Consider the following 17,243-nt stretch of genomic DNA (forward strand, 5'->3'; position numbering starts at 1 on the left):
CTGATCACTCATTGTGTTCATTCAGGAAAGGAAGGGGCTGGTAAATATGACATATTTACCGGACCATTCCACCACTCTTCATCCTGTTGTAAGCTGCCTGAGTAGGGAAGACAGAAGCACTGCACGGGTAGGGGGGCCTGGGGCAAGGGCACAGGGAGGCAGATCAGTGCTGCGGGGGCTGCTGGTACCAATCCCCTGTATGACTCTCTCTACAGCAGCTGAAAACCAGCAGGAGGGAGAGGAGCAGATGCAAGATTTCAGCTGCTACAGAGAGAGCCATACAGGGGATCGGTTCCAGTAATTGCCCCCACCCCCCCTGCCATGCCGATCACCCTCCCTGCCCAAATCTGATTCACCTTGTTGCCTGGGCCCTCCATTGGCCTGGGCCCTGTATAGGAGGACTAGTGGTCCCCCCTTATCCACAGCCATGACTGTAGTGCTCAGTGATTACTAATTACCAGTGTACAGGTCATTAACTTTTATAGAACAGCAAAGGGCTGTGTGAGGTCTGAGGCCTTGTCTTTCATAAGATGGTGGTGGGGAGAGGCTGTCCTAGAGATCTGTTAATCATCTGGGGATATCCTGGGCAACTCCTTTCCCTAATTATCTGTGGCTCAAGCTTGCCATACATTTTTATTGTTCAATTTCCTGTAGATATACCTTCAACTATTGTATGTTGTGCAAGGGCCTGGCTGATTGCATACAAATTGAAAGAGTGCGGACCTCATATTTTACGGTTTTGGTAAATCTAAAGGAAAAATGTACAAGAAAATTGTATAATGTATGGCCAGCCTTACAGCACATAGGGCCCCACACAACTGATCCCTGTACTCTGAAGTTAATAAGCAGTGATCTGGCAATCATTGGAAATCTGCCCCCCTTCCCAAGTGAATGATAAAACGATGGAAGATTAATTGGTTGAATTTTCCTTTCCAGACACAGTGCGGGTAGAAGAACTAATTTCTGATATTCTCCATAAATTGGCCAAATCTGTCTCTTCTCTGTACCCGTCTCTACACATGCCGGATTACATTCCTCAGACTCAATATTACCTGGACCAGAATCCAGCACCTAATCTGCAACCACCATCACAGAGCCTATACCCAGTCCTGGACTCTGTGCTACAGACACAGGAATCTCTGCCAAACCCACCGGACCTCAAAAGGAAAGTTGCTTTTCTTCAAATCTGCGGCCGGGATGAGTATCTACAGAGGTAAGGTTCTGTCAAAACTCAAATCTTCCTCTATAAGGAAAGCAACAGACATTGGGGTAAACTTGTGAGTTGGCTAGTTGAAAAAATTGAAAACTTAGGCTAAGTACACATATGAGCCTTTTTTCAATCAACCACCAGGCTGAATGAATAAAAAAATAAAATAAAACTCGCAGATTCCTGCATCAACACAGGTGATGTGAATGCATGAATCCCCCCACTGCGCTATTGTATTCGGGGACTCCTTTCCCATCAAAATTTACTGATCAGTGCTGCAGCCATTGACTGCAGAAGCTGATCAAATGCTGATTTTTCCAGTAGGACCATTTGACAGCAACCAGTCTAATGATCGTCTTTGGTTGAAATCAAAATTTTGCTGGTTCCTTGATCTATGTGCACCCAGCTTAAGCCTCCAGATGACTATTGGAAGCACAGTGTAGCTAAAAAAAATATTCATTTGTTGGGTGGCACAGTGGTGTAGTGGTTAGCACTCTCACCTAGCAGCAAGAAGGGTTGCTGGTTCAAATCCCAACTACAACCGGGTACTCTGGTTTCCTCCCACAATCCAAAGACATGCAGGTAGGTTAATTGGCTTCTGTCCAAAAAATAAAATAAAAAATTGGCTTCTGTCCAAAATTGGCCCTAGTATATGAATGGGGACCTTGGATTGTTGGCTCCTTGAGGGTAGGGACTGATGTGAGTGTGCAATGTACAGGGATAGGGACAATTGTAGACACTCACTCAGGTTGAACTTGATGGACTGGTGTCTTTATTCAACCTTACAAACTATGAAACTATGTTGACATTGTTTACAGTGCCTTCCACCCTCTGTCTGTCATGTGAAGATTCTGGAACTTGCCTGCTGTTGATCTGAAACATCCGCCTTGGTGCTGCTCACTGTGCATTTTTTCACAACTAGATTTAATCCTTAAAGGCTGAATGTGATTAGTAAGAACTCATAAGAAAGCCGAGAGAGGTTTACTAGCACAGGCTCAGGAAGTATACTCCTACTGCTTCTATAAGGTGTTCTGTGTATCCTGAGATTAAGGCAGTCCATAAATCAGTCAATGTTTTTCATTCAGCCAGCGGGTTGACTGATTTGATTCAGATATCCACACGCTCGATGTGGAAAAGGGAATCCTCTCTGATGAGATATTGTATTCTGATAGCTGGGGAAATTTCCCTGCTGTCAGAATACACTGATCAGTGTTGCAGACTAAAGCTTGCAGTGCTGATCCAGTGGGGAAAATCTGATAGGGCAGATGTACAGAAGTCACAGAGTGCCTGTCTCCGTATGGTATATAGCAGAATGACATGTTTGCCTAGCTATCCCCTCCCTTGCTTATTTGTCACTGGTTGTCAAGAACACTATCTGCTTCACAGCCAACCAGCTCCTAGCAAGCAGTGATGCTGACAGTGGACAGCACCTGATGCCAAGTCTGCTTTCCCCTTGTGATTGACAGTAGGGGCAGATTCTATAGCCAATAGCAAGTTGCCGACTGTGTCTGTGTGACAGCTGCAGTGGTTGGGAGGGAGCTCAGGTGCACTGAGCATAGATTGGTCATATGGGCATTCTGTTTGCCTCCACACAACAAATGTTAGTACTTGCCTCAAATTCATGTACCTGTTTCCATGTACATATGTCAGCAAAGGCATTGGGGCATTGCTTATCATAATTGACAATAAAATTACATTGCTGGATGACGTGATTAACATTGTAGGACACACACCTCCACATCCACTGGGCCAGGGATGTGGGAATGGGGTATTTGTCCCTATTAACATGGCAAGGTATCTTCCTAATGTAGAGGGTATATGGCCTTGTATGGTTCAGGAAGAGGGAGGGCACACGCCCTCTGTCTCCTTTTTTCTGGTCAGCCAGGCTTCTTGCCAAGATAAAGGCCTAGTATGGATTTTGAAGGGGACCCCATGGGATTTTTTTTTTTTTGTGAGTCTATGCTTCCTCTCATAATCCATACCAGACATGCATGGCAGCCTTAGTGGCCAGAAAAGGGGATAGGGAGCAGCTTAACAATAATGGGCAACATGCCCTGAAAAGAAACAAAAGTTTGTGGCCCCCTCAAAACCCATACCAAACCCTTATCGTGATAAGGAGAAGGCACGTTAGGTCTTGTATTTAGAATTGGTCCTGCAAGTTTGGTATTGGTACCCTGTCATTAACACATTTTACTGATGGCTATATGTCTATTGCTTGGATAAACTTTGAACTGCTCCTTGATGTGCTAGTGTTCAAATATCATCTAATGTAGGCTAGATTGTAAGCTTCTCAATGTCATGAGCAACTAAACTTACAAAGACTGCTAAGCTGGTATTTGTGGAAATTGGAGGAAATGATGTAGAGCAGTGATTCTCAACCTTTCTAATGCCATAACCCCTTGATAAAATTTCCCATGTTGTGGGGACTCCTAACAGTAAAATTATTTTCGTAGTCTGGGTTATCAGCACCCAAGGCAAGACAGGTAATTTGCACCCCTAATCCACGGACATTTAACGCTCCGAATCCCTTCCACTTGTACAGTATTAAAACCCCTTATGGTACATTTTATGATGTACCACTCTCTCTTTGTTCTCCTTTCTTTCTTTCCCTTTTATCTGTCTCTATCCCCCATCCCTTTCTTTAGCTGTCTTTTTCTCATTCTTTCTCTCCCTTTTTCTTTGTTCCTCCCCCTCTTTTCCCCTCCCTTCCATGTATTCTCTATTTTTATTCCTTCTTTTACGCTTTGGTGGTTGGGGGAAATGGGATGAGTGGCAGTGCTAGGGGGAGTTCTAATCAACCAACTTAGGTTACTGATCTGAGAACTGTAGTGGGGACTTTTAATGGCAACTCTAATCACAGGTAGTGTTATGCCGCGTACACACGACCAGACTTTTTAACATCAAAAGTCCTACGGAATGATTCCGGCAGACCATTCGATCGTGTGTGGGCTGCAGCGGACTTTTGATTTGCAAAAGTCTGACAGACTTTAGAAATGGAACATGTTTCAAATTTTTCCGCCAGAACTCCGCCGGACCCAGTTTCTACCGAGAAATCCGCTCGTGTGTATGCTAGTCCGACGGACAAAAACCGAAGCGAGGGCAGCTATTGGCTACTGGCTATGAACTTCCTTATTCTAGTCCAGTCGTACGTCATCACGTTCAAATCCGTCGGACTTTGGTGTGATTGTGTGTGGCCAAGTCCGTTCATTCGGAAAGTCCGTCAGAACTCTGTCAGAACTCTGTCAGAACTCTGTCAGAACTCTGTCAGAACTCTGTCAGAACTCTGTCAGAACTCTGTCAGAACTCTGTCAGAACTCTGTCAGAACTCTGTCAGAACTCAGTCGAAAGTCTGTCGGACCTAAGTCCGGTCGTGTGTACGCAGCATAACTCACTGTGTCTCCGGCTCTGTGGTGTCTCGCAGCAGTGACTCCTATGCCAAAATCGGGAGATAGGGTCTCCTCCAGCCCCTCCCACTTCACATTCCTCACCAGTCAGCTGACCTCTAGTCTTTGCCCCCCACCTATGCCGTGAAATGAATGAGCGGCTGGGAAGAGGTTGCGGGCTCCAGGAACAGCCCAGCTGGGCGGCCATGAAAAGGCTGGGAGAGCGGTGTGGGCTTCAGGAACAGCCCAGGATTTGGTGACCCCTGGCAAATCGTCATTCGACCCCTAGGTCAAGAACCACTGATGTAGAGGGACATTTCAATTTTTTGTTTGTTACATTATAAGTGGACACTGTGTTTCCTTCCTCCGACAATACCATCAAATTTATAAAACATTGTTATTCCACCCCACCCAGTTGACCCCAGTCAGTAATTGCACCCCTTGAGCCTAGTTCACACTGATGCAGTGCGGGAAATGCAGCGAATCCGTGATCTGCTGCGGGTGTCAGGTAAATGGTAACCACATCTCAAAAGCAGGAATGGGCTCAAATCGCACCACACAGAATCCCATAGGATTTGCATAGGAATGCAGTGCGCTTCCTGTGCGATTCACAGTGTGAACCTAAGCTGAAGATGCATATTATTTTTTCAAATGTAACACTGGGATATATTTTATGGTCTCAAATGTATCAATATTTCTTTGAGGACAAAAGTACTACTTTTTCATATTTGGATAGATAAATCTGTCAAGATAAATTACATACAGTAATTGATGCTACATGTTTACTTTTGTTTTTATAAAAAATTATTTAGGTTTGTCTTTTTGGTTTGTGTTGAATTCTGGCTTAAGGGTGTAGAGCAGGTATATGCAATTAGCGGACCTCCAGCTGTTGCAGAACTACAAGTCCCATGAGGCATAGCAAGACTCTGACAGCCACAAGCATGACACCCAGAGGCAGAGCATGATGGGACTTGACGTTTTGGAACAGCTGGCGGTCCGCTAATTGTGTAGGGGGAAGAGGTCCCTGAAGGGGGAAACACACACACTATCCCCAAGGTTTTGGTGTCAAGATTCAAAACAAAGTTGTACGATGTGCAACGAATGTGCAATTCGTTTTGGTCCGAATATACATTTTTGGATATACAGGGCCTTGAAAAAGTATTCATACCTCTTGAAATTTTCCACATTTTGTCATGTTACAACCAAAAACGTAAATGTATTTTATTGGGATTTTATGTGATAGGCCAACACAAAGTGGCATATAATTGTGAAGTGGAAGGAAAATGATAAATGGTTTTCAATTTTTTTTTGCAAATAAATATCTGAAAAGTGTGGCGTGCATTTTGCCCCCCTGAGTCGATGTTTGTAGAACCACCTTTCGCTGCAATTACAGCTGCAAGTCTTTTTGGGTATGTCTCTACCAGCTTTCCACATGCAGAGAGTGACATTTTTGCCCATTCTTCTTTGCAAAATAGTTCAAGCTCTGTCATATTGGATGGAGAGCGTCTGTGAACAGCAATTTTCAAGTCTTGCCTCAGATTCTCAATTGGGTTTAGGTCTGGACTTTGACTGGGCCATTCTAACACATGAATATGCTTTCATCTAAACCATTCAATTTGAGCTCTGGCTGTATGTGTAGGGTTGTTGTCCTGCTTAAGGTGAACCTCTGCCCCAGTCTCAAATCTTTTGCAGACTCTTAGCCCTTGTACACACAATCGGAGATTCTGACGGAATGTGTCCGATCGGAGCGTTTTGTGTAATATTCCGACTGTGTGTGGTCCCATCGTAACGAAATTACGTCATCACGTTCTGAACGATCTGATTTTCCGACAACTTTGTCCGACCGTGTGTATGCAACAGTTTCGGACAAGATCCGTCGGACAAAATCTGACGGATTTGGTTGTCGGAATCTCCGACCGTGTGTACAAGGGCTAACAGATTTTCTTCTAATGCCACGTACACACGACCAGACTTTTCGAGGGACTAAGTCTGACAGACTTTCAACGGAGTTCTGACAGAGTTCTGACGGACTTTCCGAATGAACGGACTTGGCCACACACAATCACACCAAAGTCCGACGGATTCGAACGTGATGACGTACGACTGCACTAGAATAGGGAAGTTCATAGCCAGTAGCCAATAGCTGCCCTAGCGTCGTTTTTTGTCCGTCGGACTAGCACACACACGAGCGGATTTCTCAGTAGGAACTGGGTCCGGCAGAGTTCTGTCGGAAAAATTTGAAACATGTTCCATTTCTAAAGTCTGTCAGACTTTTGCAAATCAAAAGTCCGCTGCAGCCCACACACGTTCGAATAGTCTGCCGGAATCATTCTGTCGGACTTTTGATGTTGAAAAGTCTGGTCGTGTGTACGGGGCATAAGATTGCCCTGTATTTGGCTCCATCCATCTTCCCATCAATTCTGACCAGCTTCCTTCCACACATAGTGTTTTGCTTTTAGGCCAAAAAGTTACATTTTGGTCTCATCTGACCAGAGCACCTTCTTCCACATGTTTGCTGTGTCCTCCACATGGCTTGTCGCAAACTGCAAATGGACTTCTTATGGCTTTCTTCTTAGCACTCTTCCAGAAAGGTCAGATTTGTGGAGTGCATCGGTAATAATTATCCTGTGGACAGATTCTCCCACCTGAGCTGTGGATCTCTGTAGCTTCTCCAGAGTTACCATGGGCCTCTTGGCTGCTTCTCTGATTAATGTTCTCCTTGCCCAGCCTGTCTGTTTAGGTGGTTGGCTGTGTCTTGGTAGGTTTGCAGTTGTGCTATACTCTTTCAATTTTTGGATGATGGATTGAACAGTGTTCCGTGAGATGTTTAAAACTTGGGATTTATTTTAAACTTCTCCATAACTTTAACCCTGACCTCTCTTTTGTGTATTCCTTGGCCTTCATGATGCTGTTTGTTCACTATGATTCTCTATCAAACCTCTGAGGGCATCACAGAACATCTGTATTTATACTGAGATTAAATTACACACAGGTGGACTCTATTTACTAATTAGGTGACTTCTGAAGGTAATTGGTTCTACTAGATTTTAGTAAAGGGGGCTGAATACAAATGCACACAACACTTTTCATATATTTATTTGTAAAAAAAAAATTGGAAAACCATTTATCAATTTACTTCCACTTCACAATTATGTGCCACTTTGTGTTGGTCTATCACATAAAATTCCAACAAAATACGTTTAAGTTTTTGGTTGTAACATGGCACAATGTGGAAAATTTCAAGGGGTGTGAATACTTCTTCAAGGCACTGTATCTGATTCTCCGAATTAAATAGTAACAAATTTTGTTTAAATTAGTTTTGTCTCATATTTTAGTTTTCTAACTAATTCCAAATTTTCAGACAAAGGCTCCTGCCATCTTACAGTTTTTAAATAACTTGTGATGTCATAGACCAGTGATGGTGAACCTTGGCACCCCAGATATTTTGGAACTATATTTCCCATGATGCTCATGCACTCTGCAGTGTAGTTGAGCATCATGGGAAATGTAGTTACAAAACATCTGGGATGCCAAGGTTAGCCATCACTGGTCTATGACATCACAAGTTATTTAAAAACTGTAAGATGGCAGGAGCCTTTGTCTGGTGCCGAACTCTTTTTTTTTTTTTTTTTGGGGGGGGGGGGGGGGTTGATGATTGCGGCGGGCATCATGACCCAGCATGCGCCAGTTGATGACGTCATTGGGTGCCCCCTCCCCTTAGTTATTTAAGAGCTGTAATGCCGCGTACACACGACAGGACTTAAGTCCGGCAGACTTTCGAAGGAGTTCTGACGGACTTTCCGAATGAACGGACTTGGCCACACACAATCACACCAAAGTCCGACGGATTCGAATGTGATGACGTATGACTGGACTAGAATAAGGAAGTTCATAGCCAGTAGCCAATAGCTGCCCTAGCGTCGGTTTTAGTCCGTCAGACTAGCACACACACGAGTGGATTTCTGGGTCCGGCAGAGTTCTGTCGGAAACATTTGAAACATGTTCCATTTCTAAAGTCTGTCAGACTTTTGCAAATCAAAAGTCCGCTGCAGCCCACACACGTTCGAATGGTCTGCCGGAATCATTCCGTCAGACTTTTGATGTTGAAAAGTCTGGTCGTGTGTACGGGGCATTAGAGAACGAAACTGTCAGATGATGGGGGAGCCTTCCTAGGGTGCAGAGATTTTTTTTTTGGGTGGGGGGAGGTTGGCAGGTAGCGGCAGGCATTGCGATTGACATTGGATCTACTTCGGGGAACATTTATTTTTTGTTTTTTAATAAAGGACTTGTCAAAAACTGTTGTGTTTTTATTAACTTTTTTACACTTTTTTTGGTGAATGAGTACTAAGGGGTACAATGTATCCTCAGTAAAGTTTTAACAACACTTTTCTGGCAGTAGCTCCCATTAAAACTACTTGCACCTAATTCTGGCACTATTTTCATTAACATTGCAGTCATGTGGACAGATTCTTACTATTGCCACTTTAAGAACTTGTCTCTATGGCTGCAACCGTTTTTAAAGAATGGCAGTAATTAAGGTCAGCTTTGAGCTGACATACAGAGAGATGCCATTGCTTTGAGTGGAGGCATGTACAGTATGTGCTGGGAACATCTCATGAATGCGAAAGCTTCTTGCACATGGCTCTGTCCTCAGCTCTACTCAACTGTTGGCCAGGAGAGTCCCCAGCCCAACGCTGAATGTAAACAAAAGGGCGAGGGATGCTGGGGACATTGTTGCTCAAATATGGCCATGCCTATAATTCCTACTGATAAAGTCCACATTCCTGGATGTAACGTGTATGGGGTGAAACCTGGAGCGTGAGGTCATCCCACGGGCATCTCTCATTGTGTTTGTGAGCCGATGCATGCATGCATTTTTAGCTAGCACTGCTGAAGTGCCTTTTATGTAAGTGCATTACTTTTATTCCGCATATTAAATATTTTTTTTTAATGGAGAGCACTAGATGTGGTATGTTCTGTTCTCTTTTATATATGACAGCAAGATCAAATGCTGGTAGTGCGCTATAGGATACACTGAAGTTGGGACATCAGACCATTAATTTTACTAGAAAGGGACTTTGCATGCATTTCTGCACTGCGCCTGGTGTGCACGAAGCCTGAAAAGTAGCTATGGACCTGCCCACTGTTACGTGCTGTCAATCAACAGCATGGCAGACCTGATGGTGAACTTGTCTCTCAGGCCCTACCCCCCTCACATATAAAAATCCTTAGCCAGACCTATCAGATCAGCTAAGAAAGATGTCCTCTGACACTTCCTGGCGGCTGTCAGGATGGTTATTTCCCATCACTGGAAAACTTCCACCATGCCTTTCCTTGCAAAATGGGCAAGTAAACTCCACTCTGTTTGAGACCTTGAGCATCTGTTGGTGCAGGAAAATGGCAGAGAAGAACAGTTTTCCAAAACCTGGACTTCCTGGTCTATGTTTTTATTTTCCTCAGAGTTTCAAACCTGGATCATGGAAGATGACTCCCTGAACAAAAATGAGCCATGATGGAGTAAACACCTTTCTTCACTTTCTCCTCCCTCTACACTTCCCTCAGCTTTAATCCTTCTTCTACCTCAACTACTGTTTCCCCATCTTTCTACCTGCTTCCTTACATATCCCACTAGACGTACCTGTATTGCTCCATGCTTCTCCATAGTTTGGTACACCTGTCTGCCATTCCCTGTCATCCACATTTTTTACTCTGAACAAGCTCTTGCCTTTTTAATGCTTCAGTTGTGCCAGTATACGGTATATATAGACCCAGTCTGGAAGGTCTTGCCCAGAAAAGCCTAAATTGTTTTTTTAATTCTTTAATGTTATCTTTCTCATCGGTTGCATTATGCTCTTCTACAATACTAATGTTGGCAAATTGACAACTCTGGAAGACTGCAACATGTTGTTATATTTGATATATTTCTCTTGTAACTTTTATCTTAGCTACATTTTTCTCAATAAAATAAGATTAAAATAAAAATCCTTGGCCATAAGCCTTTCTGTGTGAAGGCGTAGTGGCCGGTAGAGAGCGCACTAAGGAAGAAGAGTCCAGTATGGACCATCCAACCTCAGTGCCAGGCTCCAACAGATTCATGTACCTGGCTCAAACAATTTTGGAGTGCCAGCCTGACTGAATTTAAAAGGGTGTCTGCCACAACCTTTATGATCTCCTCTACTATATTTTTGGGCTTATTCACACCAGCAGTGAGCCCAAAGCAGTCTCACTGCAAGAGCTATTTGCCTTTACGTCCTATTGTTTCAGTTTACACCAACGCGCTGCAGTGCATATGAAATACATTCAGTTGGGGTAAAAAAGAAAAAAGCTAGCACAGCAATTGCAATACAGCCGTGCATATGTTGATGTGAACAACCCCTCACTAACACTGTACTTGGAACTTAAAACACTCTTTAACTTTTCTCTCTTACAGTTTATTTTGCAGGAGTTTTTAGTACAGGCTAGTTAAAGTATAATTTACAGGGGTAATAAACAGGAAAGTTGATGGTATGTTGATTATCTAAGTTAAATAATAATAAAAAAAAAAAAAAAAAAAAAAATATATATATATATATATATATATATATATATATATATATATATATATATATATATATATATATATATATATATATATATATATATATATAGTAGTCATGAATTACCACTGACAACCAACTCTCCTATCTCCCTATAGCATTCTGGAATAACCCCACTCCTCTGAGAAGGGAATTCAAAGCTATGGAGGGGAGTAATCACTACTCTGGAGGGAGAGGAGCCACTGATCTGGAAGCAGAGGGGTCATAGATATGGATGAGAGGTCACTACTCTGAAGAGGGAGGAATTGCTGCTCTTGAGGGGGAGGAGTCCCTGCTCTGAATGGGGAAGAGTAACTGCTAGGGATTTGTTTTGTGTTCAAATTTGAGTTTAGGTTTTTGATCCCTGTAAACATCAGACGTTTTCAGCAAAGCAGCTAAGGTTTGCTCTGTACACATGTGAAAATCCTCCAAGACCCCCACCTGCTGGCCAGAAATTTAATATAGTAAAAAATATATATTTTAAGCAGACCTTTACCCAAAAATTGAAGTGCCACTTATTTTCTTCCTCCCCAAGCCCCTAACTAATTTCCAACCTTTTTTTTTTTTCAGGGAGTTGGTTACATTGCAGCGAATTGGCTCGGCTGCGTGAATCGACGTACTGGTATGTCGGTTCATGCACAGGCTTTTGCGGGCACACTAAGGGAAAGAAAGCCAGAATGGGGATCTGGCAATGTAAACAAACAGTTCCCCGATCTGACAGGGGAGGAGAGAAAGATCTGCTGTTCCTAGTGATCAGGAACAGCAATCTCTCTCTTCTCCCAGGCAGCCCATACAGTTAGAAACACCTCCCAGAGAACACAGTTAATGCCTTGATCGCCCCCTAGTGTTAACCCTTTCCCTGCCAGTGCCATTTATACAGTGATCAGTGCATTTTTATAGCACTGACCAATGTATTGGTGTCACTGGTCCCCAAAAAGTGTCACTTCGGGTCAGATTTGTCTGCCGCAATGTCGCGGTCCTTCTAAAGATCACAGAACGCTGCCATTCCCAGTAAAAATAAAATAAAAAAATGAATAAAAAGTTCCTAAATCTTTCCTCTATTTTGTAGACTATAACTTTTGCGCAAACCAATCAATATACGCTTATTGTGATTTTTTTTTTTTTACCAAAAATATGTAGCAAAATACATATTGGCCTAAACTGATGAATACATTTTTTTTATATCTTTTTTGGATATGTGTTATAGCAGAAATGAAAAAATGTTTTTTTTTTTTTTAATTGACACTTTTTTTTGTTTATAGTGCAAAAAATAAAAACCAACCACAGAGAAAGCTTTATTTGTGGGAAAAAGGGCATAAATTTTGTTTGAGTACAACGTCACAGGACTGCGCAATTGTCAGTTAAAATGACGCAGTGCCATATCGCAAAAAATGGCCTGGTCAAGAAGGGGATAAATGCTTTCAGGGCTGAAGTGGTCTTTATGTCTCTAGAACTCAAACTCATTATATACTGAAATAAATATCTAATAGCATGTTATTATTTCTGGTATTAAGGTTTGAACATGCACTACAGGTGTACTGTTGATTTGTGCCCTCTGTCGAAAAGTGTCCATGCATGTGCAGAACAGAAGGGCACTCCAGCTGATTTCCCGATCAGCTGGTGTGGCATCACTGTAGCGCATGCGCATATAGTAGGAGGCTTTTTTCAACAGGAGATACCATTTCATGGGCACAGTTGAATGCTGTGCAAACAGCGGGGGGCACACTGTATTTGTCATATTGTGCCTCGCTGTTCCGCGGGTTTACAGTGTGCTCAAGGTCCAGTTTTGTCTGTGTTGCACGGCGGGTTTGGTGTGTTGAACGGCGGAATTTGCCTGTGTCTAAGGGCGGGCTGCAACACAAACAAAACCCGCCCTTCAACACACCCACAACCTGCCCTGCAACAGCGAGGCTCAATCTGGCAACTACGGTCTTCCTCTGCTCTTTGCATAGCTTTCAATAGTGCCCGTGAAATGGTATCTCCCATCGAAAAAAGCCTCCTATAAAGTGCGCATGCACTATGGTGACGTCATGCCAGCTGATCGGGAAATCAGCTGGAGTGCCCTTCCATTCTCCACACTTTTCAACGGAGGGCACTATTCGATAGAACACAGGCACAGATTTAGCTGTTGTGATATATAACGTCTTTATAAATAAAACCAAGTTTCATAAACAAAAATTTCGCTTTTTGACAAACAGAAGTGCAACTTTACAGTTTTTTGGGGTATTTTTTTATTTTCATCTCTATTTGCCGTAATGCCATTGTACACAATGAATATATTACTAACATTAAATATTAAGAAAAAATAAATAAAGAAAGAAAAGCACTTTTCTTTTCTTTCTTTTTTTTTATTTTTTCCAGCAGCTTAGTAGATGGCCCTACTTATTCTTATGTGGTAGTGCAATAGTGCAACGATACACATGTTTAATGTTTATTTTGCTATTAATCACTTGCCGACCGCCTAACTGTAAATGTATGTCATGTTGTTGAAGTAATATAACGGGTTTATGGCAACAGTTGGTTGCTATAACCCCCCAGTATCTTTATTTTTTTTATTTTTTTTGCTAGGCAGCCGGCTTTCAGATAAAAGGGATCCTGGCAGCAGATTCATCATGGGACCACTTTTATAGGTGGTGGGAGAGGTGCAGCCCCTCCCCCTTTCCTGCCACTTGTTTTTGGGTTTACCAGACTGGAAGGGATCCCCCCGATAGCTGGGCAGGAAGTCAAGTGAAAGCAAGATGGTCCTCACTTGGCTTTATGCACTTGGAGGGCCAGAGCGGCCTCCGACATCACTTCTGGGTTCTCGGCCATGAGCTTTTTTTTTTTTTTTTAAAGCTGAGAATGGATTTGTGTCCTCGAGTTAGAAAAGGCCAGCAGAGGGCGCCAAAGAGAGTGTGAATGATTGTAAAACTGCATAGGAAAGTGAAAGGATTGAGAGCACTAACTCAGTGGAGCAGGATTGTGTGATGGGGGGGGGGGGGGCAAATTTAGAAAATTTAGGAGTGTGCAGTATACTTTTCTGGGAAGGGGAGGTGACCTAAAAGTGGGAATGGGGAAATAAATGAGGGTGAGGGATGGTACAGGGCAGGCTGCTTTTATACTTTGGGGATAGAGAGGTGACCTGCAAGTGAGGATGGGGAAGTAAATAGGAGTGAGGGAGTGCACAGTGCAGCAGTGTTAATATTTTCGGCCACTAAATTAACACTGGTGAAAACTGGAATTGATTTTCAACATAGTTTTTTGTCAATTGACTTAATCCTAATTTTATTTTCGTTTAGTTTTCCTCACCGAAGACATGCCAACTGCACAAAAACTATGACGAAAATGTTTTCGTCAACGAAATGAGCACTGGCAGAAATGACAGACTGGATTGTCTGTTCTGCCCAACATTTATTTCAGCTCAGGGATTTCTAAAAAATATTTGCTATTGTGAAACGTGGAGCAATGACTGAGAGGAAACAGATCAATCAGGCAAGCTGGAAATTATTGATTCCTGATTGCTCCCCATTGTTCTGTTCTTATCGTACAGGTGTATGACAAATCATATTAAACTGATCCCCTGACAGCAGTATGGGACCCCTCCATTGGATGTCTGTGTGAGTAAAATGAGATTTGATGAGCTGTACCAATCGCAGACAAATTACTCTAAATTACATTTGCTTGATGTGGTGAGGTGCAGAACTAACATTCCCCAGCAGGTGGTGCTCCTGATCCACAAATCATTTTCTGCATTGTGTGACTACTGAGAGTGTCAGCTCTTCCCCGTCGCCATCAATCAGCAATTAGATTGTCTACATCTGGGTGCCAGGACTCTTCAGCTGCTGCTGTAGGAATACAAGTCCCAGGATTACCTTCACTCATATGAACCTGGTCCTATAGGGTAGAGGGGTAAAATATATATTTTATACCCCCCTTCTCTTTCTGGGTTTTTCCTATAATGCTGCGTACACACGATCAGACTATCCGGCGAACTTAGTCTGGCAGACAACCCGCCGGACTTTGCAATGGAGGTCCGCTGGACTTTCCGAATGAGCGGGCCTGCCCACACACAACCGGACTTTTCCGGTAGACTAGGTCCGGCGGAGAATCTGCCGGACTATGGCGTGAGTCCGCCGGACTGAAATTAACGGACTTGCCGACACGCGGAGAAAAGTCCATAGCAGACCCTTATCCGAGCACGCAGCCTGGCCGGTCAGGAAAGGGGGTGGGGACGAGCAAGCGCCCCCCCCCCCCCCGAACCGTACCAGGCCACGTGCCCTCAACATGGGGTGGGGCTTTGGGGAAGGGGGGCCCTGCGGCACCCTGTCCCCATGTCGATGAGGACAAGGGCCTCTTCCCGACAACCCTGGCCGTTGGTTGTCGGGGTCTGCGGGCGGGGGGCTTATCAGAATCCAGGAGCCCCCTTTAATAAAGGGGCCCCCAGATTCTGGCCCCCTACCCTATGTGAATGAGTATGGGATAGGATGTACCTCTACTCATTCACCCGAGGGAAATGTGTACATAAAAAAAAAAACACAACACAGGTTTTTAAAATACTTTATTAGACATCTACGGGAGTCTTCTCTTCTTCCTACTTTGGGGGTCTTCTCGGCGGACTCTTCCTCTATCTTCTGCTCTTTTACCGCTAGCTCTTTTACTAGCGGAGGAGCCCGGCTTTCTCCTTCGTCGCCGCCGCCGTCCAGGGGTCTTTTTCCGACTTCGGGGGTCTTGTCCCACTCTTCGGTTCTTCTTGCCGGGCCTCCGTTTTCTTCTTCATCCTCCGGGACTGTGACATCATGGGGGGCGGGGTCACCATGTGACATCACCCGGAGACCCCGCTCCTTGTCCCTAAATAACTCCCCAGCATTACGGCCGGAGAGAGCGTCGTGTCAACATCGGAAGAAGAGAAAAGAAGAAGAAGCAGAAGGCGGCGTCGACAGAAGACCAGGCCAACACTAGTAAAAGAGCTGTAAGAAGAAAGCAGAGGCCCGGCAAGAAGAACCGAAGAGCGGGACAAGAGCCTCGAAGAGCAGGACAAGACCCCCGAAGTCGTAAGAAGACCCCCTGACAAAGGCGGCGACGAGGGAGAAAGCCAGGCTCCTCCGCTAGTAAAAGTGCTAGTGGTAAAAGAGCAGAAAATAGCGGAAGAGTCCGGCGAGAAGACCCCCGAAGACGGAAGAAGAGAAGACCCCCGGAGCTGTCTAATAAAGTATTTTAAAAATCTGTGTTGTGTTTTTTTTTTATGTACACTTTTTCCCTCAGGTGAATGGGTACCATACTCATTCACATAGAGTAGGGGGCTGGAATCTGGGGGCCTCCTTATTAAAGGGGGCTCCCGGATTTTTATAAGCCCCCCACCCGCAGACCCCGACAACCAACGACCAGGGTTGTTGGGAAGAGGCCCTTGTCCTCATCAACATGAAGACAAGGTGCTTTGGGGTGGAGGGGCCTCCCTTCCCCAAAGCACACCCCACATTGAGGGCACGCGGCCTGGTACGGTTCAGGAGGGGGGGGTGCGCTCGCTCGTCCCCACCCCCTCTCCTGACCGACCAGGCTGTGTGCTCGGATAAGGATCTGCTATGGACTTTGGGGGGACCCCCACACCATTTTTTTCTGCGTAGGGGTTCCCCTTTAAACACATACCAGGTGACAGGGCTAGCGACGTGTCAATCTCGCCGATGGAGGTGGCGACATTCACTTCCTTCGCTAGTTCCGTCTACCTGGAGCCACGTTCAAAATGAATGGACTTTTCTCGGTGTGTGGGCAAGTCTGTTCATTTCAAAAGTCCGGCGCACCAACACTCAGACGGGGCGGACTGCCAAGTCTGGTGGACAATTTTGAGTCAAAACTTCTTTCTAAGTCTGCCTGACTTTTGGGAACAAAAAGTCAGCCGGAGCCCACACATGGGCGGATTGTCCGCCGGACCAAGTCCACCGGATAATCCAATCGTTTGTACGCGGCATAAGAGCTACAATTCCCTTCACCCAAAGTGGCATATGGCCAGTCTTTAAGAAAGAGGTGCAGAAATATATTCTATTCTTCCCATAGGTTTTTACCCAGTACAGATTCTCCGATTTCATTAGGGCTTATAACTGTGAG

General features: G+C 44.3%; 1 protein-coding gene across 4 annotated transcripts in view; it reads left to right on the plus strand.

The window, feature by feature from the left end:
• PIK3C2G (phosphatidylinositol-4-phosphate 3-kinase catalytic subunit type 2 gamma) overlaps positions 1 to 17,243 on the plus strand; it is a 182,884-nt gene that overhangs the window by 10,363 nt on the left and 155,278 nt on the right. For all 4 annotated transcript variants that reach the window (XM_077468636.1, XM_077468635.1, XM_077468634.1 and 1 more), the window contains one exon: positions 937 to 1,213. In XM_077468636.1, coding sequence (XP_077324762.1) covers positions 937 to 1,213 — 277 coding nt within the window. The remainder of the gene's footprint in view (positions 1 to 936; positions 1,214 to 17,243) is intronic.

This window comes from Lithobates pipiens, unplaced genomic scaffold (assembly GCF_037356315.1).
Source record: "Lithobates pipiens isolate NorthernLeopardFrog02 unplaced genomic scaffold, aLitPip1_a1.2 Scaffold_8, whole genome shotgun sequence".
In the NCBI taxonomy this organism is placed as follows: domain Eukaryota; kingdom Metazoa; phylum Chordata; class Amphibia; order Anura; family Ranidae; genus Lithobates; species Lithobates pipiens.